At 55.2% G+C, this 27,032-nt stretch overlaps 1 protein-coding gene across 3 annotated transcripts; it reads left to right on the top strand.

Moving 5' to 3' along the window:
- The first annotated feature begins 1,171 nt into the window (after nucleotides 1-1,171).
- On the top strand, nucleotides 1,172-26,730 carry ASIC1 (acid sensing ion channel subunit 1). 3 transcript variants are annotated; one of them, XM_070789130.1, is made up of 12 exons: nucleotides 1,172-1,832; nucleotides 2,695-3,071; nucleotides 3,674-3,869; nucleotides 21,144-21,294; nucleotides 21,915-22,042; nucleotides 22,339-22,489; nucleotides 22,843-22,899; nucleotides 23,358-23,511; nucleotides 23,910-24,001; nucleotides 24,199-24,278; nucleotides 24,363-24,467; nucleotides 24,625-26,730. In XM_070789130.1, exons 2-12 carry the CDS (start codon nucleotides 2,710-2,712, stop codon nucleotides 24,727-24,729), a joined length of 1,581 nt encoding a protein of 526 aa, XP_070645231.1. In that variant the 5' UTR covers nucleotides 1,172-1,832; nucleotides 2,695-2,709; the 3' UTR covers nucleotides 24,730-26,730. The 3 variants fall into 3 exon arrangements, with proteins under 3 accessions (XP_070645231.1, XP_070645230.1, XP_019816157.2); XM_070789129.1 differs by lacking the exons at nucleotides 1,172-1,832; nucleotides 2,695-3,071; nucleotides 3,674-3,869 and adding an exon at nucleotides 17,495-18,587 and having other exon boundaries at nucleotides 22,336-22,489; XM_019960598.2 differs by lacking the exons at nucleotides 1,172-1,832; nucleotides 2,695-3,071; nucleotides 3,674-3,869 and adding an exon at nucleotides 17,502-18,587.
- Nucleotides 26,731-27,032: the final 302 nt, after the last annotated feature.

Below are 27,032 nucleotides of genomic sequence, written 5' to 3'. Positions count from 1 at the left end.
TGGAACAGCCTGGTGCTGCTGGACAGCTCCCCAGTTCAAGAGGAGAATCTAAGATCCTCCCTTCCTCTTGGTAGCACCTTGACCAAGAATCTAGTAACTGGATCCCAGTCTCCCTTCTCCTCAGCCCTAAGCCTACACTCCCTCTTGGGATCTCCAGCGCCCTTCCCTGTAGTTCCATGTGCCCCCTGCCCCCAACCCCTCACAACTTCTCATCCAACTTCTTTTCTCCGTGCCAGCCCCTTCTCATTATACGTTCTCATTCTGACTTAAAGCCCTGGGAACACACCTCTCACCTCCCTCTCCCAGAGCTCCACCAGCCCACAAATGGAATGAAGGAGGGGCTAGAGATAGAATTCTTGTCCCCCACACTCCCCTCCTCATCATCTGACACCATCAGACCTCAACAGCCTTCGTGCTAAGAGCCCCTAATGAGCATCAGCAAATTAACAACTTCCTTTTGATTGCTCCTACTCTGTTAATTGGATAGGGAGGGCCCCCCAAGGCCTCTTAGAGAGGAGAAAGGAGGAAGAGGAGAGAGGTGAGCACTACAGGAAAATACCCCCCCCCCCCAGGCCTGGTGTCAGTGGCTCAGAATTTAGCTCCAAACCTGAGTACAGCTTCCCCCTCCATCCCTTCCTCTCCTGTCCACCTCCCCCAACCTCCCAACCTCCCACCTCTCCCCATCCCCTTCTCTTTCCCTGTTTCTTGATGTCTGTCTAAATTTCCTTGACCTCTGGCTATTTCTCCTTCCTTCTCTGCTCCTTCTTTAGCGGTTTGGCAATGAGAAGCTGCAAACCTGCCGCCGCCTTCCACCCCAAAGGCAAGGCCAGTGTTACCAGGATGGGGTTTCTGTGGCCAAGGCTCTGTTTGTTTATATATGTACATGTGTGTACGTGTCACTTGTAGGTGGGGAGCCAGGATAAGAGCAGGTGAATACTTGTAAGTTCATGAGTTCCTGCTCTGTGGGCCAGGCCTCCGGGGTGTGTGGGTGTCTGTGGGGGGTGCATGTAGCTGTGAGTGGCGTAATGTGACTCTGGTCTGTATATGTGTCTATGTCTCCGCACGGGCAAGTGCTTGAATCAGTCAAGTGTGACTCGGAGCTTGTGTGTGTGTGTGTGTGTGTGGGTACGCGCGCGCGCACACGCGCTTGTGTGCCACCAGAGGAAGCAGCAGCAAGAGGCAGGAGCATCGATCCGAAGGAGACAGCGCGGGGAGGGGGACGCTGGGGGCAGACACCTTCCCTCCCGTGCGCGCGCGCGCGCGCGCGCGCGCACTCAAACACACACACACACACACATACCACAGTCAGACACAAGCCACAGGGCCTCGCAAGCAGGGAGACGGCTCCGGGACCCGAGGGAGGCAGCGCCGCCGAGCGCGGCCAGGAGGAGGGGGCGAGGCAGCGGGGGGAACCCTCGATCCCGCTCCCCGGTCCGGGGTCCCCGCGCGCACACCGGCCCAGAGACACCCTCGCAGACACTCGTAGGCGCGCACGCGCACCCTCTCCCCTCCCCCGCCGCCTCCCCTCCCGCCGCCTCCCGGCCGGACGATGGATCCCTGCAGATCCCGGGGCTGAGAGCACCGCGCACCGCGCCGAGCCCGGGCGGACTGAGCCGAGGCGAGCGAGGGAGCGCGCTCGGCGGGCGGGCAGACGGAGCCGAGCCGAGCCGGGCCGGGCGGGCCGCTCCCTGCAGGGCTCTGCGCGGCGTGCCGCGGCGGCCGCCGGCTCCCGCTCCGGGCCATGAGCCCCTCCGCGGCTCGGCGCTGAGCCCACGTCCGGCCCCGCGCCCCAGGACCCGCCGCCGGTTGCCGGGTTCCCGAAGCCCCCTCAGGTGGGTCTCCGATTCCCCCGCCTTTGGCTGCGGGACTCCCCAGCGCCCGGAAGCCGGGACTTTCCTCCCCTGTAGCTTTCCCCAGCTTCTGGGGCGCCTCAGTGGCTGGGGAGGGGGGCGGGGGCCGAGCAGGGCATCTGGCTGCGTCGAGAAGCTAGACTGGGGTGGGGGGGTTGCGTCCGGGGCGGGGACAGCTCGCTGTCATAGGGAACCGCGCCCCCCCCCCCATTTCTGTGCAGCCACCTCGGGCTGCCCTCTACCCCCCACCCCCCACCCCAAACATGCACACCTACAGCCTGCGCCGTTCTGAGAACTGGAGACGCCTGCAGGTGTGGACACAGGCTGGGCCCCTCTCTGCCTCCCTGGGGGTTTCTGACTCAGGTTTAGCTCGTGGGGTCGGGGGCAGGGATGAAAACCCAGTCCTAGGGACACCCTTGACCAGAAACTCCTGAGGCCGGGTTCAGCCCATTTGGGGGAGTTTCCGTCTCCAGGATGGGGTGGACATTCCTGTCCCAGAATGACCCCACATCTGGAGGGAACTCCTGTGCCTGCCTGTGGGGATATGGGGACTTCCCTCTCGTCCTCGGATGACCACATCTGGGGTCACCCCTGGCCCAGGAGGCTTCCCTGGGAGGGCATTCTTTTGGCCTAAACTGACCTCCAAGTCCCTGCATTGGCAGGAACCCTCTTCTGGGAGGGTGTCCACGGGGCAGCCACCTTTGGGCTTGCCCACCAGAGAAGTCTTCTGCCCCCAGAGGCAGTGACCTCTGGAGGGGGGGACTCCGGATGGACCCAATTGGAGGGACACCATGTGCACTCTTAACCCAGGGCAGTGACTGACTCCCCACCCCTCTCCCCCTAGATCCCCTCGGCCAGGATGGAACTGAAGGCTGAGGAGGAGGAGGTGGGTGGCCTCCAGCCGGTGAGCATCCAGGCCTTCGCCAGCAGCTCCACCCTGCACGGCCTGGCCCACATCTTCTCCTACGAGCGGCTGTCTCTGAAGCGGGCGCTCTGGGCCCTCTGCTTCCTGGGCTCCCTGGCTGTGCTGCTGTGTGTGTGCACCGAGCGTGTGCAGTACTACTTCCACTACCACCACGTCACCAAGCTCGATGAGGTGGCTGCCTCCCAGCTCACCTTCCCTGCCGTCACGCTGTGCAACCTCAACGAGTTCCGCTTTAGCCAAGTCTCCAAGAATGACCTGTACCATGCCGGGGAGCTGCTGGCCCTGCTGAACAACAGGTGGGGGGCTCCCACCCATCCCCACTCCCAGACACCCCATCTGGGTGCTTCTTCTCTAGCCCACCATACAGCCTAGACAACCCTGCCCTCCAGCCCCCGAAACCTGCCACTCAGAGCAAAGGAATTGGGGTACTGCCAAGCACCCAGTTAAGGGCACCCAATCTCTGATCCTAGCGTGGTTCAAAACAGCTCCGCCCTTATCCAGCCTGAGCTGTGTGACATGGTCACACTCTCTGGAGTGACCTCTGCCCACCCTCTTGCTACTACGTCTCAATTTTCTCCTCTCTTGGGAGATCCGGGCATGCTGTCTTTAAAGGGTAGAAACCATGGTATGAAAGCCATAGTTCCTGCCTTGAGCTCTCTGCCCACCCACCCTTACCCCTGTGCTCAGATGCCCGACCCCTGGGCAGCCAGTGCAGATCCTCTGTCTTCTCAGACCCCAGGGGGCAGATCCTCTAGACACGCCCAGATCTTCTTTTGGGCCTCTGCCCAGGGCTGGATGCTGCCCTTCCCCCAGAGTTGGGCATGGGACACTGGAGGCAGAATGGAGGCAGGAACTGAAGATCCTGCCAATCCATGCACTGCTCACCCCTGGGCTCCAGGTATGAGATACCAGACACGCAGATGGCAGATGAAAAGCAGCTGGAGATACTGCAGGACAAGGCCAACTTTCGCAGCTTCAAGCCCAAGCCCTTCAACATGCGCGAGTTTTATGACCGCGCAGGGCACGACATCCGAGACATGCTGCTTTCCTGCCACTTCCGGGGGGAGGTCTGCAGCGCCGAGGACTTCAAGGTGGTGAGTGAGTCCCCCTGGCTGGCGGGTCGTGAGTCAGCCGGACCCCTGAGGAGGAGGAGACTAGGAGCCGCAGGGCCTCTGGGAGGATGTTGTATGTTCCTAGGGTTCACTCCTGGCAGAAGCGGGACTTTGTTTACTTCAGGGGGGCATTTGCTGTTAGTGAGGGCCTCAGCCTTGTGTCTGTGATGGCAGGAAAGAGAGCCTACAGTGCATAGATGGATGTGTGTGTGCGCGCGCACACACACACACACAGCCTAGCAGAGCCCCCCACCCCATCAAGCTTACCTTCTGGACCGCAGGTGTCAGAGCTGGGGGTGGCGGTGGGTAAGCTGCAGCCTTGTTACTCAAAATGAGATCCAAGGACCACCACCTGGGAGCTTGAACAAAAGGTAGAACTTTGCCACCCCATTTCTCAGACCTACTGAGTCAGAATCTGCAGTTTAACAAAATCCTCAGGTGGTTTGAGTTAAAGTCTGAGCTGCAGCATGAAACATGGGAAGTAAGGGAAGGAGCTTTCTCTTAAAAAATTGGACAGGTAATTCCCTCTGTGCCACCCCTGCCCCTGGCCACTACACACACACACACACACACACACAGTGTCTGGTTGGGTTCCCCCCTTGCCAGCCCATAGTCAGGGTCTGAGGAAGAAGAGATGATTTGGGGCTCATAGTATGGCTGAACTGGAGACTCCCTTTGCTTCTTGAAGTAGAGATGCCCCACAAATATTCATGCCCCCCGCCCGCCACCACAGATGGAGCTGACTGGCATCTCATGTGACAGGTGATTATGAGTAAGTCATACAGGTTGCTGGAGGGTTAAAGTCAGGCAGAGTGTGGAAAGGGGCCAGAGGAACTGGAGCCATGTGTGAAGAAGAGTACCAAATGTGAGGATGATGCCTGGAACTCTTCTGAACACTCTCTAGGCTCTCCTTCAATCCCCTGGATGAATAGTCATATTTATCTCTATTGAACGAGTGCATAAGCTGAGACAGAGAGGTAGAGTGTGTTACCCAGATCACAGAGCTGGTTAGTGAGAGACTCAGGATTAGAACTCATGTCTCATTCAGTCCTAACGCAGTGTGCTCTTTGCATTAATATTGCTGACCCTGGAGTCACCATGTTCACTTCCAATTCTGGCCGTTGCTCTTGAAAGCCCAGTCTCCTTAGGATTCTTTTTCTCTCTATGTGTGCGTGTGTTAGCCGCTCAGTCATGTCCGACTCTTTGCAACCCCACGAACTGTAGCCCCACCAGGCTCCTCTGTCCCTGGGATTTCCCAGGCAAGAATACTGAAGTGGGTTGCCAGTCCCTTCTCCAGTTTTCTCTCCATGTCTGCTCCTAGTTCTCCACTCTCAGATCCTCCTCCTTTGCTCCCTGCCCATTTTCTCCCACGCTTGCTCCTCTCTAGCATTAGGGGAGCATGAACTGCATTTGTGTAGAAAGGTTAGAACTATGGTCATGCTTGTTTTTTCCTCTGAAGTTATACAAGACTTCCCAATCTCTTTAAGCCTTGCTCTCAGACCAGTTTCATGGGCCTTTGTCAATCCTGCTGGACAAAGTTTACATGACCACAGTCCTTGCTGAGCCAAGCTCATAGGGAGCTTGCTGCTGCTGCTGCTGCTAAGTCGCTTCAGTCGTGTCCGACTCTGTGCGACCCCAGAGACGGCAGCCCACCAGGCTCCCCCGTCCCTGGGATTCTCCAGGCAAGAATACTGGAGTGGGGTGCCATTGCCTTCTCCAATAGGGAGCTTAGTGTGATGCAAGAACCATTTCCTTCCCACTTTTTCTTCCTCAAAGCAGGTGAGTGCTAGATTCCCCAAAGCCCAAGACCAAAGGGCTCCCAGACTCACCAACTATATTTCCAAGGGTAGTAGAACTGTAGATGAAGGTGGAAATGAAAGCCAGAGCCCTCCTCCTCTGCAGCATATTTCACACAAGCAAAAGGGACCATCAAGACAGACAGAGGGATGGCCCTGGGGGATGGGATGGGGAGGGAGGCGGGAGGGGGGTTCTGAATGGAGGGAACACAGGTGCGCCGTGGCTGATTCATGTCGATGTATGGCAAAACCCACTACAATATTGTAAAGTAATTAGCTTCCAATTAAATAAATTAATTTTTTTAAAAAGAGGAGACCTCTCTAGTGGTCCAGTGGTTAGGACTCCACACTTCCACTGGGTGGGGGGGTGGCGGCGGTGCAGGTTCAATCCCTGGTTGGGGAACTAAGATACCACATGCCACGCAGCCAAAACAATTAAAAAAAAAAAAAAAAAGAAAACCTATTAGATCGAATGGTTTGTAGTGTTTGGATAAGGACAGGAATTTGTTGGCTCGACCTGGGAAGGTGCTAAGGCAAAAAGTGGGGTTACCATTAGGTCATAGAAAGTGTATAGTTGAGGCTTCATTTGTCCTTTATATCCAGGAAGATTCCAAGTGGTGATGCTAACATATATTTTGTTTCATGGAAATTGAGATACTGAAATGTGATTGGTCCATGTTGTCTGAGGGGACAGCCCCACACAATTAGATGGAGATATGATTGGTCCACAGAGTTCCAGAGCAATGAGATTTCTTCCTCTTGCTGGGGAGAGATGCCTGGCTAGAATCCCACTGCTCCAACACTGGCACTTCTTGGTCCTGCGTTGTCAGGGAAGATTAGGTTTTTGCTGTTTCTAAGCCCATGTGAAAGACCTGACCTGAATCTCGCTGGATCCAAACTTCTCAGACCTTCCTTCTACCCTCTCAGGTTGCCCTCACCGCATCCCTTTCTACTCTGCCCAAAGGGATGTCCCTATATGGAGAAGGGTGCTGGCATTCTCCAGCTCTCTGGCCCTAAGGGGCAAAAACACTCATGCCTGATATTCTACCTTCTTCCTTCTTAATTAACATCTGCCTCTCCATCCTTGCTGGTCTCTGCTAAGCCAAGAGGCGTGTATCCAGCCCCTGGACAGATGAAGCACTGTCAGAAAACATCAGTCTGTCAGATCAGAGCTTAGGGAGACCATCCTGGCATCTTTTGCTCCCTTGAGAGTAGAGGTTCTTAACAGGGCATCCAATGCCAGCTCAACGTGTTCACAAAATAGAGCGTGTGTGGACACGTGTGAACTCTTCCGCAGGTTCCAAGGGCAACCTTCATCCAAAAACAGGACCCCTGAATCTGGAGGACAGTGCAGGGGGCATAGGAACGGCATCCTGTGGTCCACCAGCTCCCCCGGTGGGGTCTGCAGTCACAAGCGTTTTCCCCAGATCTGCTTCTGAATCCTGCTCAACCTCAGGGGATGACATGGTGATCGAAGAAGTGGTTTGGCCAGGTCCATCCCCCAGTGGTGGCAGAGTCAGCTCAGGAGAGTGAGGGGAACCTGGGCTAAATCTGGGAGAAGCTGGTTTGGAAACCTTTGGGGACTGAAAAGGCAGAGGGCCATGGGGAAGAGCTCTCCACAGCAGCCCAGTTGGGTTGACCTCAATAGCTTTCTCCTGAGCTACCAAAGACCCACCCACAGGCCCCCTCTTCCCTGGCCTCCTCTTCTCCTTCTTGATGGGGTGTTTGGTTGCCAGGGCAACACGGTCTGAGACTCCACTCACCCCCCCCCACTTTGAGGCCAGCCAGGCCAAGGCAGGGCAGGGGTTCCAAGAGGGGGCCGGGGGTGCAGCTGTCTGCTGGTGTCTGGGTGGGGGCCAGGGGGGAGCGAGCACAGTCGCAGCTGGTGCCAGCCTCCAGCTGCACCTTATCTGTCCCTGGCAGTGGGAGCGCCGATGTGGCTGGAATGCTGAACAGTTCCAAGGGGAGGGGGCTGGCAGATGGTGGCCTAGTGTGCCCTGTGCCACCCCCCTTCTCCAGCTGAGACCCAGATCCTTCGCCTGGGGGACAGAGAAGTGGGAATTCATCTCTGAACCCTGCAAGAGATGGAAGGGAGGGGAAGAGAATGGAAATCTCGGGGTGGGTGTGCAGGGGGGATAGTCTTCTTTCAGGAGGGGGTGGACCTGGGGACAAGGGATAGGGGACAAGAATCCCTGGGGGACCCTGGAGTGGCAGCAGAAGCCTCTCAGAGGAGAGGTGGAGTGAGGAGGTGGACAAATAAATCCCCTCAAGGCTCTGGACCTGGACAGGGAGCTTCTGGAGCACCTAGGGGAGGTGAGATGCTGATATGAGAGGGGTGATCCTGGGACCCAGAGCGTGGTGGCAGAGGTCATCTTAAAGCGAGCAGAGCCAGGCATGGTGGGTCCCAGGGAGAGCCAGGACTAGCAATGAGAGCTTCCTTATCTCCAGGGCTGGCCCTTCCGGTTCACTGACACCCCTCACTCCATACGACCCCACAGCAGCTCAGAACTTGGGTCCCTGGGGAGGGCCTGACCTCACTCCTGAGGTCTGTTCCCTCCAGCTGGGCAGGGAGTGGAGGGGCTGCGGTGGGGGGCTGCTCAGACTGCTACTCTCAAAGAGAGGAAGGAGGGTCATTGGGCTACCGTGTCCAGAAGCCTGGTGGTCTTTGTCTATCGGGGGAAGTGGGGGCAGATGGGGGAGCATGCAGGGATTGCAGAGGGACAGGAGGAGCTGGCGGGCAGAAGCTAGCTCTGGGGAAGGGGCACCCCACCCTCAGGCATTCTTGGGTGCCTCCTTCAGCCTTACCCTTCCCGTCTCTCGCTCCCGCTCTCAGAAGTGTCTGAGGTTGGAGGGGAGGCAACTGAATAGAGCCATTGCAAGAATCCAGGGGACCCTGCATTGGGGTCTCTCTCATAACACACACACACACACACACACACACACACACACACATTAACACTTGGGTGACTCAGTTTCCTCTCTCACCGCCTCCGTCTCCTCCCCGCCCCCCATCCCTTGCTGTTTCTGACTCCGCCCCTCTCCCAGACTGCTGTCAGCTAAGAGGTTACTCTAAGTTAATTGATCTCCGGCTGTTGGCTAAAGTAATAGGGAGTTGATGTAAGTAAGTGCCTCTGGGGGCAGAGCCGGAAATGGAGGGGTGCAGAGGAGCAGCTTCCAAGCCTTGGGCTTTCTTCTGCCCCAGCCAGCGGAGAACTACCTCTAAGGTAGGGCCACCTTGGCACCTGGTGTGCATCCAGAAAGCAAAGGGGAGGCCTGCTGAGAGGTCTGAATGTCTCTGCTGGCAGACTCTGGAGGTGGCTCGGAGCATGCTTTAACTTTGTGGAAGGCAATCTGAATTCCTGGGGATGGTGAGGGAGACTGGATGTTAGGCACGAGGGCTGGAGTTGGGAGAGTCAAGCTTCGCTGATATTCTTCCTGTGACCCTCGGAGCCCCTTAGAAATGCCAAGCCCTGCGCTGGGCACTAGGGGGCAGTGGTGAGCAGGCAGATGGTGTCCCTGCCCTCAGGGAGCTTAGAGCCACGTGCTGTAACCCCAGGAGGCACAGAGGGCAGGGGCAGGAAGGGAAGCCTAAGGGTTTCAGAGCAGAGAATCACATGCCAAGCATGAGAGGACCCTCATCATCTGGGTAGAGTCCTTCCAATCTCCCCAGCCCAGCTCAGCTATTCTGAAACTCCAGTTCTACAGAAAATATGGTGTCTCCCAACCCCAGACTCCTCCCACTGATGACCAGTCTAGTTCTCTCCCTCAAGGGTCCTTGTCTTTGGTCAGGCTCTGGAGGCAGGAGCTGTCCCTCACTGTCCATCTGAAGTGGCTCCAGGGGTCTGTACCCTCCAGCTGAGAAACTTGGGATCAGAACTCTGGCAAGGGGTTCTGGGAGGCAAAGCAGGGAAGGAGACAGCTCGAAGGAGAAGGGTGTCTGGTTTGGGTGGAGAGTGTGGCTGGGCACTGGCACTCCTGGGATCTCTTTTGGGCATAGTTTCATCTGGCTCCATTTCTCAATTTCCTGTGAGCCAAGGGGGCTCTGAATGGATTTTTAAATTTGCCAGGGGGCAGCTTCTCCTTCAGCTTCTGGGACTCTCTGGCTAGCCCCTGCTGGCCCATGGGTGGAATGGGTGTGCAGTACGTTTCCCAGATATATGCATCAGGCATCTTCTTTGTGGAGAATTTTGAAATGAACATGAAACTGCAGTGTACTTTCATTCACCTTGAGGGGAAGTTTCCTTAAGGAACTCTAAGGACAGAGACGCTCACCCCAGGCTCTCCAATGCCATTCCTGAGGGAGAAGGAGGGCAAGTTGTGTCTTTTCTGAGCTCCTATGAATTCTTGGAAAGATAACCCTTTCCCTAACCCCTCCATGTGGCCGACAGTCCTCGAAGCCTGGGAGGTTGGGCTTTATGGCTGAGTATCGAGTGTCTCTGGTATGTCGGCTCTTTCGTGCCTGGCTGGGAACATCCCTGGGGAGAGAAAATGCTGCAGTGGCCTTGACCCTGGACAGCAGCCAGCTCAGGCTTCCTCACCACACGCCACACATGTGCCCTAGGTGTACGAGAACCCGTGTGCACCTCTCTATGTATGTCTGAAAGTGGGAGTGTGTGGATGTGGATTAGGTTGTGATGTGGACAGGGATGGATGTGCGTGGGGGCACATGCAGCTCACTTCATGTGGCCGCGGGAGAGAGCATGTGTGCCCATGAACCTCGGCCCCATGCAGAGCACATACCAGCAAAATCAATCCTCTCTTTCAGTCATGCTTTGCAGCTTACAAATTCCCTTTAAATCCTGTGATCCTTATAATTCTGGGAGGCAGGAAGATGTTAATATCTTCACTTGAAAGATGAGGAAACTGAGGTCCAGAAGTGTTACATGACCTGCCTGAGGCCACAGAGCCAGTAAATGCCAGAGCGTAAGCTTGACTTCAGATCTTCTATGCCTGATTCTTTGTGGGTGACCACAGAAGTGGGGATGTGTGTAGTGGAAGAGGGTGCCCAGCTCCCCATCTGTAAAGAGACAGTGGGGGTGAGACAGGAAGGAGAAGCAAAAGGATGTAAAAGAGAAGATCCCCAGCCTCAGGATGACTGCACCATCTTGTGACTCCTGCTTCTTCGCTGCACCATTTGGCCAAGTCCCAACCTTAGAGGGGGCTTCCCAGGGCCCTAGTGGTAAAGAATCTGCATTCCAATGCAGGACACATGGGTTTGATCCCTGGGTCAGGAAGATCCCCTGGAAAGGGGCATGGCAACACTCCAGTATGTTGCCTGGAGAATCCCATGGACGGAGGAGTCTGACAGGCTACAGTCCATGGAGTTGCAAAGAGTCGGACACGACTGAAGCAACTTAGCACAGCATACAGAGCACAGCCTTAGATGGACCCACTACTGGCTTCCTCAGCCACGCTCTACCAGAGGAAGTCACATGACAGGCAGGCTCAGAATCACATTGTGCTCATGATCAACATCCTTATAAGGGCCTGCAGCGCTGCCCTGGCAACCCCAGTGTTTTCCTGGTCAACCTGCTCTCCTGTGATTACTGTAAATTGCTCCATGCTTCTCGAAGTGCCACCCTTCCTAGCCCTGCTGTCACCCTCAGCAGATGACCTCGCCTCCTGCTTCGCAGGGAAGATAGAAGCCTCAGACAAGATCTCTCTGCCTCTCTGGGTTCCTGCCCCCGGAGGGGAACATCCATCTTATCTAAGCTGAAATCTCAACCTATTCTTACCGTCTGATCTCCTTTGACTTTTGTGGGAATTTTACCTTAAAGATCCTGCCTCTCCCTTCTTTATAGTCAGTCTCTCTCCAGTGGAACCTCCCCATTGATAGTGAAACATGCTTGAGATTCTCCATCTTAAATGTATACCTATAATGACAGCTAATATTTATTGAGCACTTACTATGTACCAGGCTTTAGGTTAAAATAAAAACAAAACAAAAAATCTCTCAATTCCACTAAACCCCCCGCCCCTCCCAGCTCCCACAGTCTCTCTCTGCTTTCTTTCACAGACAATATCCTTAACATTGATGAATAGATTCCACTATCTCCATTTTCTCATCTCGATCTCACTCTCTGATCCACTCAGGCTGCCTTCTTCCCCTGTCCTCAGCACTCCTCCAAAACGGTTCTCGCGGAGGCCACTAGTGACTGCCATGTGTCCAAAATCCACAACCATTTTTTTATCCTTGATGTCTCGAAAATCATTCAAAATGGTTTACCACCACCTTTATTTTTTTTTAAGCAGGTTTGCTTTATTTATTTATTGTTATTATTTTTGGCTGTCTCGGGTCTTCACTGCGGCATATAGGCTCTTCATGGAGGTCTCCTGGCTTCCTCTGGTTGCAGCGCAGGGGGGTTTCTCTCCAGTTGGTGCGTGCAGGCTTAGTATTTCCCCCAAAGTGAAAGTGAAAGTCGCTCAGTCGGGTCCGACTCTTTGTGACACCATGGACTGTACAGTCCATGGAATTCTCCAGGCCAGAATACTGGAGTGGGTAGCCTTTCCCTTCTCCAGGGGATCTTCCCAACCCAGGAATTGAACCAGGGTCTCCTGTATTGCAGGTGGATTCTTTACCAATTAAGCTATCAGGGAAGCCCAGTATTTCCCTGACCAGGGATCAAACCCTCATCCCCTGCATTGGAAGGCAGATTCCTAACACTGAGCCATCAGGGGAGTCCCCCACAACCTCTTTTTCGCATGACTGTATTGCTTGATAACGGTATTCGCTTGATTCCCCTGCTTTGTCTCAGTGCTCCTGCGTCCTTGCCAGTTCATTCTCTTCCACTTGGCCATTAAATGTTGGCACTACCCAAATCTAAATCTCAAGCTTTCCTCTTCTTCTAAATTGTGATTTAATGGTACAGCTTGATGCATTTTTCATTCGTATATTTTTACACTGGTGTATTTATGTAATATTTTATATATTACATCAGTGTGTACTTACATTGATTTAAAATTGTAAAACATGTCTAGAGTCCCAGAAAGTTCCTTCAGACCCTTTCCTAGTCAATCCTACCCACAAGAGTTAACCACTGTTCTGGCTCCTGTCAGTGGAGGTAAGGTTCACCAGCTTTTTTTTTTTTTTCATTAGAGGATAATTACTTTACCATACTGTGATGGTTTCCCCAGTTCTTGAACTTCCTAGACTATGTAACCTTAATGCAATATATACATGATTGTGTTGGTCTTCTTTTGCTCATGACTACGTCTGGAAGATTCAGTCTCTGAGTTAATATATAGTTCTTTTTCAATGCTGTGTAGTACCTCATTATGTAAATAGCATAAAATTTATCCATTCTACTCTTGCTACACATGTGGGTTGTTACTAGTTTTTGGCTATTATACATAAATTTACTGTAAACATGCTGTTACTTGTCTTTAGGTTGCTATATGCACTCATTTCTCTTGGGTATATGACTAGGAGGGCTTCCCTGAAGGCTCAGTCAGTAAAGAATATGCTTGCAGGACAGGAGACTCGGGCTCGATCCCTGGGTTGAGAAGTTCCCCTGGAAAGGGACATGGCAACCCACTCCAGTCTTCTTGCCTGGAGAATCCCATGGACTGAGAAGCCTGGCGGGCTACACAGTCTATAGGGTCACAAAGAGCTGGACACGACTGAGGGACTGAGCATGCATGCGCAAGGACTAGGAGCTGTGGTTAAATCATAAGTTAAGATTCTGTTTAGCTTGAATGGATCCTACCAAATCAGGCCACTTTTCTGTCTTTTCTAAAAAACTTTATATTCTATTCCTGAGCGGTCTCGTCTTCACTCGTGACTTCAATCACCATGTACACACAGACAACTGCCAAATGTATATCTCAGCCCAGCTCTCTTCTCTTAGCATCAGCTCCAGTGGCCAATTTTTCACTTAACATCTCCACTTGGATCTCCCCAAGGCTCCAAGAACCCAGCATATGCAAAGCCAAATTCATCATCTTAGCTCCCAAACTTGTCCTGTACTTGTGTTGCTGATCTAGTGAGCCATTCACCCACTTATGCAAACTAGAAACCATCCCGGGCACTCCATCTCCCTCTCCTCCCTACCCAGGTCTCCCAGTGTTGCCTCCTGAATATCTCCACTCCATCTCCATGTTTGAGGCCACCCCATGGCTCCATGTCCCACCTAGACTGCTCCAATGGTTTCCTAACAGAACTTGTAGAACCCCTCAGTCTCTTCCAGAGTGGTCTCTTTAAAACACTGCTCTGATTGCTTGAAATCCTTCCATGGGGAAATGGACCAGAATCCTAACCCTGAGGGGTCTGGTCCTGCCTGCTCTCTGGCTACATCCTCCTCCTCTGAGCTGTCTCCTCTTGGGACTTTCCAGTGACTCTGTGCTCTGGAATTTCACCCCTACCCCCACCAACACTTACATAAGCAGACCTTTACCTAATTATTCCTCCTTATTCTGTAAGTATTTACCTGGCTGTGTTGGGTCTTAGTTGTGGCATTTGGGACCTTTCATGTGGCGCATGGACCCTCTAGTTGTGGCATACAGACTCAGTAGCTGAGGCACTTAGGCATAGTTGCTTTGTGGCATGTGAGATCTTAGTTCCCCAACCAGGGATCGAACCCCTGTCTCCTGCATTACAAGGTGGATTCTGAACCACTGGACCACCAGGGAAGTTGTCCTCCTTATTCTTTAGATTTCAGTCCAAACATCACTGTCTCAGAGAAGCCTTCCTCAGTTTCTAGTCTGGGTCAGATTCCCCTGGCACTCACTTCCACGGAATCATATTATTTTTTTCATAGCACCTATCATACTTTGCAATTAAGTATTTATTTTTGCAATTAAAAAAAACAAACAAACACTGTCTCCCCCACTAGATAATAAGCTCCATAAGGGCCCAGTCCTTTATCTTTTTCCCACAGTGCTCAGCACAAGCACACTCAGGAAAGATTTGATGAGTAAATGCAAAAATGGAGACGGAAGGGATTTAGTGAGGAATGACCTACTTATAGTGTCAAGCCCACTGCTTGCTCTCCATGAGACTTGAATGGGTCATTGTGCCTCAGTTTCCCCATTTATCAAATGGGGAGAGATTACTCAAACTTGCTTATTTTGCTGGGTTTTATATATGAATCCCCTGAAGCATCAACTGAAAAGCAGGAAATACTTCCATAGAGGTGAGGGGTGGGTGGAGTTAGAGGGAGATGTGGAGAAAGTCAGAGAGAGCTGGGTATCCAGGCTCGGCTTGAGAGAGGTCCTGGGAAGGCAGTGATGAGGGGAGGAGCTGTGTCTTTGGACGGAGAGTGCAGAATTGAGTGGTGTTCCCAGGGTGTTCCCAGGGTGTGTGCTGCCTGGGCACTTCTCCTGGGGTCCCCTGTGTGTGCTGGCGGGGGAGTCTGTGTGTTCGGCTTAACCCGTTCCTCATCTCCCTATTACTGTGACAAATGTGGATTATCTACCTACCGGAACAAGATAAGGAGGAGAGAATGTTAGAGGATGGAGGAGGGAGGAAGAGCAGTTGAGGGGTGTGTGTGTGTGTGTGTTTGTTCCCTGCCCACAAGAGGGCTGTGTAGGTGTGGGTGTGGGTCTTTGTGTTCAAGTGGGGGAAGAAGTGTACCGCCACAGCAGATTTGCTGCCCTCAGGAGCTGCTCCATGTGTGCTTGCCCTGCTCTCTGCGGAGGCCCAGCACAGGGAACTTCCCTGCCTTAGTTTCTTCCCTCTGGAAGTCCAATCTACTCCCTCTTCCAGGGAGGCTGCAGGAGGGGAACGATGCCCTCTAGTGGGCCTGGGGCGCAAGGGCAGCTGCAGCTTCCCCAGCCCAAGCCTCAGTTTAGGCTGGCCCACCCCCAACCGAGTCTGGAACTCACCTCTGAAACAACAGCATCCTGGGCATGTACAAAGCACTCCAAGAGCTGAGGTCTGGTAAGCGGGAAGAATTGCACAGGGGACGGGAACCAGAAAAAGAACCCGTAAATTCATACAGGAGAAGCCTGAGGACAGCAGCTAAATGCTGGAGGTCTCGCCTCATCTCTACAGTGACTTAGCTCTGGTTGGCCTGGATGTTCCTGGTCTTTTCCCTCCTGTTTCTCCACGTGGTCCCTGGGTCCTGCTCTTTCATCCTCATGGCCCCTTTCCTTAAGGAGCTACTAATGACTGTGCATGCCCAAAGGGACTTGAGCATCCCTGGATCCTTCAGTCTGTTCTGAGTAGGCACTCACTATGCCCTGGAATCAGGGGAGGCTTCTTGGAGGAGACAGCATGTGAGTAGGGTCTTGAAAAATTAGTAGAAAGTTTCCAGAGAGTCCAGGGAAGGCATGATACTGTGGATGAGCCTAGTGTGTCTGTGGAATGAAAGAGGGCCTGGTGGCTGGGCGCTGGTTGCTGGACTGGGGAGGGTGGGGAGGTGAGGCTGGAGGATAAACTGCCAAGGCCTTGTAGGTTTCGGGGTGTGGGGTAGGGGTTCAGGGGTGGGGAACTGAATTTTACCAAGAGGCCCTGGGGAGTGAGAGGTCTTGAAGCAGAAGAATGGTCAGAATTACATAGCATGGACTAAAGGTGGGGAGAAACTGCAGGGAGGCAGGGAGTGAGGGACACCAGCTGGGAGGCGTTTGTTTAGGGGAAAGAGGAGGTGGCCAGTCTGAGGGCAGTGGCTTAAGGGTGGAGAGGGACCAGATCTCGAAGGCTGCTCTTCTTCTGGGGCCTCTGTGTCCCTGGCAGCAAAGCTGAGGCCACAGGTCCCACATCAGTCAGTTCTGCTGGAGCCTGGCACCCTGCCTCCCATCCTTGACACACTCTAGGGTCTCTACATACAAATGGAGGAGGAGAGATGTGTGGGAACAAGGAGGGGCAAGGAGGAAAAGGAGGGGAGGGAGCCTGGGGCTGTGGGTTGGTTAAGGACTAGAAAGGCCCAAGGAGACTTGCCTGACCCCCTCTGTCCCTCCTCTGGCCCTGCCGAGGAAGGGTTAATTCGTTTCCCCTCCCCCGCCCCTCCTCAGGTCACTTTCTAGGCCCTGGAGACTTGGCTGATGGCTCAAGTTCCTCAACCAGTGGCCCTGAGTAATCAGAGCACAGAGGGGCCAGGGGCCTAGGGGTGGGGACTGATGAGAGCAAGAAGAGCATCAGAGACGCAGGGGCTGGCGGTACTTGCGAGGCTTAGGATTTGGGGGTACCCCAGGTTGATTCCCAGCACTCTCTCTACCTGACCCAGGACCCTGTGTCAGTGTCTCAGAAGGGGAGGCCTGCAACTGCTCTCCTGGACTGTTGGGGGTGGACAAGCTGGGAGGGGGAGTGGTGATCTGCCAGGAAGCTTTTGAGCTGCGAGAGACAGGGTCCCTCCCCCCATTGCCGGGAAATGGCTATAAATGAGTCTGTGGTCAGTGAGAGACCTCTGCTAATGGAACCTGGGCTGCCCCCCAAGCCACAGAAGGGAGTGCAGCTCAATGTGTGTGGCGGGGTGCTGACTGAAGCAGAGCAGGGGTCAGGGGAGGGCGGGGAGGATCCATGGTGTCAAGGATGGCTAGAAGGAACTGGAGGCTGAGGGAGCGATTAGGGGTTCAGGGAGTAACCAATGGTAAACTGTGGTCAGCTCAGTGATGAGAAGCGAGTTTAGAGTCAGGGGAAAAATTAGAGGGGACCTGGGGTGTAAGAGTGTATGGGGAGAAGTGGGGGATAAATTAGTTAATTGGGGAGATTATAAATCAGGGGGAGTTAGAGAAGAAGTAGAGCTTAATTAGAGGTACTGAGTGAGTATGGGGGCTCAGATAACTCAGAGGAAAGGCCAGATCAGGTGAGAATGAGGGTGAGAAGGCTGAGGGATGACTGGAGGGTGAGAGGGAGACTGAGGGGGTGTGTGTGTCTTGGGGGAGGGGCAGAGACTGTTGCTGGCTGAGCGAGAGCAGAGGACTCGGCTAGGTCTCATTTCACCTGGAGAGGTGGGTACCAGGAGCCCCAGGGCCTCTCCAGGGTTTCCAGTCTGTCCTTGACCCTGTCAGTCCTGCTGGAGCTGGCGACAGGAAAGGGGCTCCAGCCCCCCTTCCCTCCATCAGCCTCCCTTTTTCGCTGCCATCAATTATTCATGGGCTCAGACACCCGCCCTCCCTGGCAGGGCAGGCTGGCCCTCCTCTCCACGCCCCGCCCCACCTCAGCCACGCTGCCACAGAGGCCCTGGCGAGAGGGGGGACGGCCAGCCGGGCGGCAGAGACCTGATCAGAGGACCGGAGGACCCTGCCTAGGGTCACAGCCCCGTCCCCACTCTCCCGCCAACCTCCCGGGGCCAGGAAGCCCCCAGAGAAGATGCCCATCCAGATCTTCTGCTCCGTGTCATTCTCCTCTGGAGAGGAGGCCCCCGGGCCCTTGGGAGATGTATGGGGTTCCCGTCAGCAGCAACAACGGGACAGCTCAGACTCAGAAGAGGAGGAAGAAGAGAAGGAAAAGGAGGCAGAGAGGAAGGAGGCCAGAGAGGCGGACTCACCGATGGACCTGGTGGCCTTCGCCAACAGCTGTACCCTCCACGGCACCAACCACATCTTCGTGGAGGGGGGTCCTGGGCCGCGGCAGGCCCTGTGGGCAGTGGCCTTCGTCCTGGCACTGGGAGCCTTCCTGTGCCAGGTAGGGGATCGAGTTGCCTATTACCTCAGCTACCCACATGTGACTCTGCTAGACGAAGTGGCCACCACGGAGCTGGCCTTCCCAGCGGTCACCCTCTGCAACACCAATGCAGTGAGGCTGTCCCAACTCAGCTACCCCGACCTGCTGTACCTGGCCCCCATGCTGGGGCTGGACGAAAGCGACGACCCAGGGGTGCCGCTCGCCCCCCCAGGGCCCGAGGCCTTCTCGGGGGAGCCCTTTAACCTGCACCGCTTCTACAATCGCTCCTGTCATCGGCTGGAAGACATGTTGCTCTACTGCTCCTACTGCGGGGGGCCCTGTGGCCCTCACAACTTCTCGGTGGTGAGTGGAGCCCGCGGTGTCTGCCGTGTTCATGCTGACTGTGAGCGTGGCAACCGCACTGATGACCGTCCCGCCCCTCCTCCCCAGGCCACCCCGCTCCTGTGACATGCCTCAGAGAGCCCTCACCTGGGAGCCCCAGGGTCTGCAGCTGGGCTCCATTTCCAGGGCTGTGCCAGGACTGCCCTCCCTGTTAGAATCCTGGACACACAGCTGGTAACTAGTTGCTGCCGCAAAGCCTCCAGTGTCTTCCCGAATATCCTCCAGCGTGTCCAGCCCTTTCCCAAACCTCCCTGTGATCCAGCAGGGTCCAGACCTGACTCTGTCACTGAGGTCAGCCTTCGATCTGGTGGCCAGTGCCTATGTGTGGCCTTAACAATTTTGACTGTCACCCCCGGACTGGAGCTGGGACCAGTGCCACCTGGTCTCTGGAGGTGCAGGAGAAGGGTGTGGAAGGGAGGCAGGGGTAGGGGTACCCCCTGCACCCCAGCACCCCCGTCAGCAGCATCCTCACGTGGCCTTCCTGTGCTTCTCCTACCACCTGTGTGCATGTGTGTGTGTGCACATGCGTGTGTGTGTGCGTGTGTGTGCGGACGTGTGTCTGAGGGAGAATAACAGGTCTCCTCCAAATCCTCCCCTTCCGCTTCCAGTTCAAAGTGGCCAGGGACCCGATTCCTAGGGGAAGCCTAGGAACGGCTAGGGCCTTCCCTGGTGAAGGACCAAATGACACCCCATCCTCTTCCCCAGCTCAGCTTCCAGTTTCATCTGGCCTGACAGGTGCCCTCCTGTCCCCTACAAGTGCCAGATGCCAGGCCTCTCCTCCCCATACAGCCATCTCTCAGCCCCCAACCTCTTCCCTAGTACAGGGGCCGGTGGGTGTCATCATGTCGGTGCATCGTGGACTGACTACAGACAGACAGGGACCTGGAGGTTTCGGGCTCTGGACCTCAGACAGGCAGGGAGTTAGAGGAACACGGGACAAGGAAGGGGTCAATCTGGTTTCTGGGATCTAAGGGTAGAGGAGGCACTTCTCAAGCAGAACCACCAGGTGGCAGCAGAGTCCACTGGTCCTCAGCACAGCCCTCAAAGCCGGCGCTCGGGCTGCAGGTCCCAGCCCATCTCAGCCACCAGGAGTTCCTCACTCCCTGGGTGAGGGGGAGGCAGGGGTGCGTGTTCAGCCTGGACTCTGTGGCTAAATGCCACAAAGCCTGGTGGTGGGGCTGGGGGATCAGGAGTTCTCTACCTCATCTCTGGACCTCACCCACAAAATGGGGGAGTGCTTTTGTTATTTTTTTCCAGAGGGGAGAGGAGGAGGCTGTTCTAGGAAGGGAGCAAAGACTCTACTGCCTAGCAACCCACACGCCGTCCCCACCCCAGTCCAGCCTGACACTGTCTCTCCTTCTCTGGGCTGTGTCTGCACTCACCTTGTGACTTGCTTTGTGGACTCTGTCACAATGTCACAGGAGTGAAAACACACTCGCCTCACATAGGGGAACTTGGAGGCATTCTGGGATGCTGTGGGGAAAGGACCATGAAGAACTGGTTCACTTTTCTCTCTGTGGCTGTGTAATCAGAGCTGCAGTAAGGGCTGCTCTGTGACATGGAGTTGGGGGGGGGGTCCTGCCCCCAGGGCTGAGATCTCTTCTGTAGCCCTCACCATTCTGCACCAACATTAGCGAATATGCCAGGTCCTGGATAATTCTGGTGATAATGGGACAATGATGGCCATGAGGGGCTAATGGCAGAGGAAAGGAGCATGCTTAGCGTGGTCTCGGGCAGAGCAGGGTTTCAAATGCCTGGTTGGGGGGGGGGGGATTTAGGAGAAGAGAAGATATGTCTCAGAAGGCCCTGGGCCTGAGGAGAGGGTCCCAGGAGGGACCAGAGGTGTGGCAGGGATGGGGTCAAATGATGGAGCTATATATGCAGGGGTCCTGCAGGAAAAGGGTTACCCCTCGGATGGTTTAGTTGGAAAGACTAACAAAGGGACTGTTTACAGAGCTGCAGGAGAGTAAAGAAAAACAATGAGGGGGGCTGGGGCACCAGAAATAGTGGGAAATTATCAGAGTCAAGCTAAAGGAACACAAAGAGGCAACAGTGGTAGGCAGGGAGCCCCCCTGGCAGGATTTGTAGTCAGGAAGGGTCTAAGCCACCTTCAGAACCCTCGCAGATAAATGGCCCGGTCTTTCCCTCCTGTCCTGGTAGACTACAGTCCATGGGGTGGCAGAGAGTCAGACACGACTGAGCAAACGTCATGCAGCAGCTCCCTCGTCCCATCCTCTGATCCCTCACTGATACCTCTAATAGGTGGAACCCAACCTGAAGCCAGTCGGATAGCAAAGGCGCACAGGCAGTGCATCCTGCAGGGATCAGGCTTCCAGGGCACACAGCCGGCCAAAGGACTACGGAGTGGGTGGGAAGGAGGACAGATGGGGAATGGGCTGCTCAGGAGGGATCATTCCTAAAGAGATGAGACTCCACCAGCTGGAGGGTCCGGAGACAGTCCCCGGAGGGCAGAGCATATTGGCAGGACTCTCAGGCTCTCCACTCTGCCCTGGCCAGGTCTTCACACGGTATGGAAAGTGCTACACGTTCAACTCTGGCCGAGATGGGCGCCCACGGCTGAAGACCATGAAGGGTGGGACGGGCAACGGGCTGGAGATCATGCTGGACATTCAGCAGGACGAGTACCTGCCCGTGTGGGGGGAAACCGGTATGTCACTTCTCTCCGGGGGAGCCCCCTCCCTGTGGCTCCAGGCCTCAGCCTCTGGCAGGGGCTCTGAGGCAGGGCGTGGACTCTCTTCCCTTCCTCCCAGTATCTCCAGCTCCCACTCTACCTGACGGCCACACTCACATTTCCCTGGCTCCCCTTTCCTGGCTCAGTTACTCTCCAAGGTAACCAGCCATCATTTTCCACCCGTGGCCGCCACTCACTCTATAAATAACTCTGTCTCTTCTTGGGCTGCCTGCCGTCTGTCTGGTCTCAGGGGCCTTGGGACAGAGAGAGATGGGGGAGAAGGGAAAAAACAAGGGGGAGCAATGGAGAGCCTCTGAGACAGTGAGAAATAATCTGAAACAATGAGATACGTATGGAAGCCAAGTAAGAGAAGAAGTGTGTAGAATGCAGGGGTCACCAGGGCAGCATGAGGCTGGTGAATCCAGGAGCAAACGTCATGCAGCAGCTCCCTGGGGAAGGGCCAGGACTCCTTGGACTAACTATCCTCCCCTAGTCTCATCGTTGTCGTCTCAAGAGAGGGAGGAGGCCCCTAGCTCTGAAGAAGGTTAGGGAGGAAGAAGAAGCCCTCCCAACACACACCCCTCTCATTCCCATAGATGAGACGTCCTTCGAAGCAGGCATCAAAGTGCAGATCCACAGTCAGGATGAACCTCCCTTCATCGACCAGCTGGGCTTTGGCGTAGCCCCAGGGTTCCAGACCTTTGTGGCCTGCCAAGAGCAGCGGGTGAGAGGGCCACAGGAAGCTAGTCCCAAGGGTGGGGCCTGGGGGCTCAAGATGGAGGTGGAGTGGTGGGCAATCAATAATGGGAAGGACAGGTGAGTTAGAGCCTGGGTAGCCATCTGACTAGTCAGGAGCATGACTGGTCTAATGAATGGGATGCTCCGTAAACTCTGAGACCTTCAGAGGCTGCAGAGGGAGAGGGGGCAGGACTCCTGAGTTCTGCATCGTGTCAGAGGAGTCCATCAAGGTGACTCGGGGAGAAGTCCCCACACCCCCCAGCTCCCCGGCTCTCCCAGCAGCTCATCTACCTGCCCCCGCCCTGGGGCACCTGCAAAGCTGTTACCATGGACTTGGATTTCTTCGACTCCTACAGCATTACCGCCTGCCGCATCGACTGTGAGACGCGCTACCTGGTGGAGAACTGTAACTGCCGCATGGTGCATATGCCAGGTGAGGCCCCGGGCCCCTCAGCCTGCCGTGCCCCCCACCAGCTCCCCGTGCAGGCCAGCCTCCCGCCAACAGGCGAGTGAGACCAGCTGGCCTCTCCTCACCCCGGGTCCAGCACAGTCTATCCCATATGGCTCTTGCCTCTCTGACCTCAACTCCTGGCTGGACCCATAGGGATTGGTGAGAAGGGTCCAGGAGAGATGGACTGTAGCATGGGTCACCTCCAGTACAGACTAGGCACCGACTATTCCTGCCCTCCCACCCTCTCCCAGCTCCCAGCATTTAGGCCTCTGCTACCACCAGTCATAAGACCCCTTTCATCTCCATCCTGTACTGCTGTCTTTTCTCCTTTCCAGGGGACGCCCCATACTGCACTCCAGAGCAGTACAAGGAGTGTGCAGATCCTGCTCTGGGTGAGTGCCCCTGGCCCAAGGAAGTCAGGGGAGGGAAGGAGGTGCTGCCAGCTGTCTGCATAGGGATCTCAGAGCAAGCTCTCAGGAGCTTCTAATAACTCCTGGATCAGGCTTCGTGTGCACCCTCCTGTCTGACTCTGGCAAGGCTGGGCATAGCATCTCTAGAGGCCCTGTGAAAAATGGACAGGGGTCACCTGGTGGCCCTCACCAGCTCTCATCAGCACCTCAGCTGACTGACCCCGGAGTGCCCTGAGAGAAGGAGATATGAGGATTAAGAAATATCCATGGGGAGGCTGGGTGAGGGATCGGCACTGCTGGGCACATGGCTGTAATGAAGGACAAGTCAGAAAAAAAGAAGGGGGCTCAGGCTTCCTTTGGGCAGAGCAAGGTTGTGGGTGTTGGGAAGGTGCTGGCAGAAGGGCACCACTCAACTGGCACCTCTCACCTGGCTGGCACAGACTTCCTGGTGGAGAAGGACCAGGAATACTGTGTGTGTGAAATGCCCTGCAACCTGACCCGCTATGGCAAGGAGCTGTCCATGGTCAAGATCCCCAGCAAAGCGTCAGCCAAATACTTGGCCAAGAAGTTCAACAAGTCTGAGCAGTACATAGGGTAAGGGCTCTGGCTGTGAAGGGTAAGGGATGGGCCCTGTTGGGGTTGGCAGACAGGACCAAACTGACAACACAGGGAAGGCCACCAAAGAGTCTCAGATGGGCATGGAGGGAAGATCAAGTCAGAACACGTTAAGGAGGCACCCCTTTCTCATTCCTCCTCTCTTCATCCTTATGGCTATAACTGGGATCGCCTCACAATTGCCTGTGTGTGGAGCGGCTTTTCAATTACCCCATCATATTTAATCCTCACAACACCTCTAAAAGGCAGGCAGGTAGCCACATCAGCAAGTTTTATAGATACTGAGATTCGGTGAGGATAGCTTGCTGAGGTCACCCAGCTAGTAGGGGACAAAAATGCAATTTGAACCGAGGTCTCCTCTCCCACCCCCTCTGCAGGGAAAACATCCTGGTGCTGGACATTTTCTTTGAAGTCCTCAACTATGAGACCATTGAGCAGAAGAAGGCCTATGAGATTGCAGGGCTCCTGGGTGAGCTGCTGGTAGCACCTGTCCCCTTCCCACGACACGGGCATTGTGTGACACCCTACCACCCAAAGCGGGCTGCTCACCTCTGTCCCACAAGGCTTCCTCCCCTGCCTGCCCCAGGGGCCTTCTCCTGTCCCAGTGAGCTCCGCCGCTCCCACTGTGTCCTGACTCCCCTGACCTTCCTGTGGGCCCCCCTGCAGGTGACATTGGAGGCCAAATGGGGCTGTTCATCGGGGCCAGCATCCTCACGGTGCTGGAACTCTTTGACTACGCCTACGAGGTGAGTGGGGTGGGGTGTGGGCGGGGCACGGGAGGGGCGGGGTTCCAGACTGCCCACCCACCCGCCACCCTACTTCCGTCCCAGGTCATAAAACACAAGCTGTGCAGAAGAGGGAAGTGCCAGAAGGAGGCCAAACGGAGCAGCGCGGACAAGGGCGTGGCCCTCAGCCTGGATGACGTCAAAAGACACGTGAGGGAGCGAGAGAGGCGCGCCCTCCAGCCCCATCCCTTACCTGACCACCCCAGGACCACCCCCCTTGCCACCTCTTCTCCTTTGCCTCCCCCACGCCCCGGGGGCACCTGCGGCCCTTCCGATAACCAGTCCCTGTCCTGTGCCCTTCCCCCAGAACCCGTGCGAGAGCCTCCGGGGCCATCCTGCCGGGATGACGTATGCGGCCAACATCCTACCTCACCATCCGGCCCGAGGCACTTTTGAGGACTTTACCTGCTGAGCCCCGAAGGCCACTGTACCAAAGGCCTAGATGGGGAGGGCTAGGAGAGCAAGGGGGCCCCCAGTTGCCCCCCACATCTGCCCTGGGGACTCACTCCCCTCTCCCAAGGCAGCCCCCCACTCCTGGGCGGTCCTTTCCTCTTGAATGTGGTGAGGAAGGAGTCTGGAACCACAGAGTCCTCTCCCCGCCTCAATCCCTTTCTTTTTTTTTTTTTTTTTAACAAAACTAATCTAAAACAGAAACTTAAAAAGAGAGTATGGGGCAAGTGACCTCAGGCTGCCCCTCTCTGCTCCATGCTGCCTCCCACAGCTCCCAGCCTGAATTCTGTCTGTCCGGCTGTCTGTCATCTGAGTGTCCACCTACATTTTGCTGCCACCAGTCACCAAAGCCCCCTTCCAATGGGGGGTGGAGGGGATCCCTTGGGGTCTGGAGTTTGGCCCTAAACCAGAGAATGTACCTTGAAGGGGAGGGCTAGTAGGGGGGGCTTCCCCAGCCTTAAGAGACCCTCTGAGCCCAGTGGCCCCCCCCCAACCCCAAGTCTCCAGGCAGGAACCCTAGTCCTGTCTGTTCTCCCCCCACCACCTGGTAACCTGTGAAGTCTCTAGGGAGGTGGGGGTGGGGGATCCCCTGAAGAAGTGGAGCTGGGACACGATGTGGCCCTGGTGCTGTAGGCCACATTCTGATAACTGCAAGTTCACCCCCCACCCCAGAGCTGCTGGAGAGAAATCGCAAGAGGCAGCCCTCCTCTGCTGTCCCATAAGAGATCCAGCTGGTTGGCTTCCAGCTCAGGGAGCCGGGCACTGGTGCCTAACCTCACTGGTCCCTCTCCCCCAGGCCCCTGCAGAGGGCCACATCCATAAATTTTCTTATGGAATTCTCCTAAGTCCTCTTCTGAAACATTTGCTTCTCTCAACAACTTCATCTGCATTTTCTATTTCTATACGATACAGACTCTATATTGCTATATCTCTGTATATACTTTCCCCGACTCTGTCTCTATTTCATCCCCTTGTGTCTCTAAGAACAACCCTCTCCACCCCTCCTACAAGTTCCCCTTCTGTGTTTCCACCCCTTCCCTGGTCTCTGAATGCCTTCTCCTGTATAAAGAGTTGGACTCTCCCCTGGTGTCTGTACTGTGTACACACATCCCTCTAAGAAGCACAAGGAGACGACACGCGCATTGTAACCTTTGCACTGTCTCGGTGGCGACATAAAGGAAGCTGTGAATTACAAGCTCTGCCTCTTTCTGGCCTCACCCTGTCCCCCCAGCCTGGGTTTCCTTTGCCTTCCCTGCAGCCTTAACATTCCCTCCCCTGCTCCACCCACCCCACTGTCCTTTGCCTGGCTGACTGCAGCCTCCCCAGGGAAGGGGTTGCTACAGCGAGAGCCCCCACCCATGGGATGGAGATCTGCTCTGCACACTAAGGCAAGAGGGAGCTGTGAGCTGATGACTGCAGCAGAAGCAGCAGGGTGTGGACCGGCAGAGGCCTTCAGTCAGCGGCCTTTGTCTCCTTCTGGATGCCCAGGCCTCTTTGCTCACCTAATACCCAAGCCCACCCCTTATACTTTTCTGGTGAGGTACCGTTTGATAGTGGAATGAAAGAGACAGACCTAGAGGGGACATTGAAAGCTCTGCTATTCTGTTCCTCCTTTCCTCCCTTAATGAGAAACCAGCGAGATAGAGGACCTGCCATGCCCCCTCCATCAGGGCCCTCCTCCCAGGCCAGAGCCCTGCCCCTTCCCAGGCCTTCTCTGTCCAGCTGCCTCATAGCCTCCAACCCCAGAACAAGACCTGTGGCAGGTCATCTGTGCATTCGCCTGGAGCTGGAGAGTGAGGCCATAGGATCTTTGGCAACTCTTGGTTCCCAGGAGTTCCTTAGAGATCAAACCTCTCCAGAGGGAAGCAGGAGCAAGGCCAAAGGGTGTGCAGTGGATGGGGAACAGCAGGCAGGGCTATAGGTGACGCATGCCTCTGGTCTAATAAACTGGGTTTTAACCATCTCTTCTTCAATGTCGTTCTTCTCTTATTTGAATAGTATTTAGGCCTTCCCACTAAGTGTCTAGAGCTGATTTTGGCTTGGGGCCACACAATCAGGGGAGGAGTAAGGAGGCGGGAGCAGGGGTGCTCTGGTCCTCCTGGGATGGGACAGGCTGACCATCACACTAGGAATGGTTTGAACCACTGGGCAGGGAAAGAGGAAGAGGTCAAAGGCAACAAAGATCCCCAAAAGAAGTTCTAGCAGAAAGGATTCTTTGGCGAGGAGGAAGGGTCACACTTCGAAATAAGCTTAAAATCTGGTAGC

The sequence above is a fragment of the Bos indicus genome, chromosome 5, assembly GCF_029378745.1.
Source record: "Bos indicus isolate NIAB-ARS_2022 breed Sahiwal x Tharparkar chromosome 5, NIAB-ARS_B.indTharparkar_mat_pri_1.0, whole genome shotgun sequence".
In the NCBI taxonomy this organism is placed as follows: Eukaryota; Metazoa; Chordata; class Mammalia; order Artiodactyla; family Bovidae; genus Bos; species Bos indicus.
This window is presented reverse-complemented; position numbering and strand designations above follow the sequence as displayed.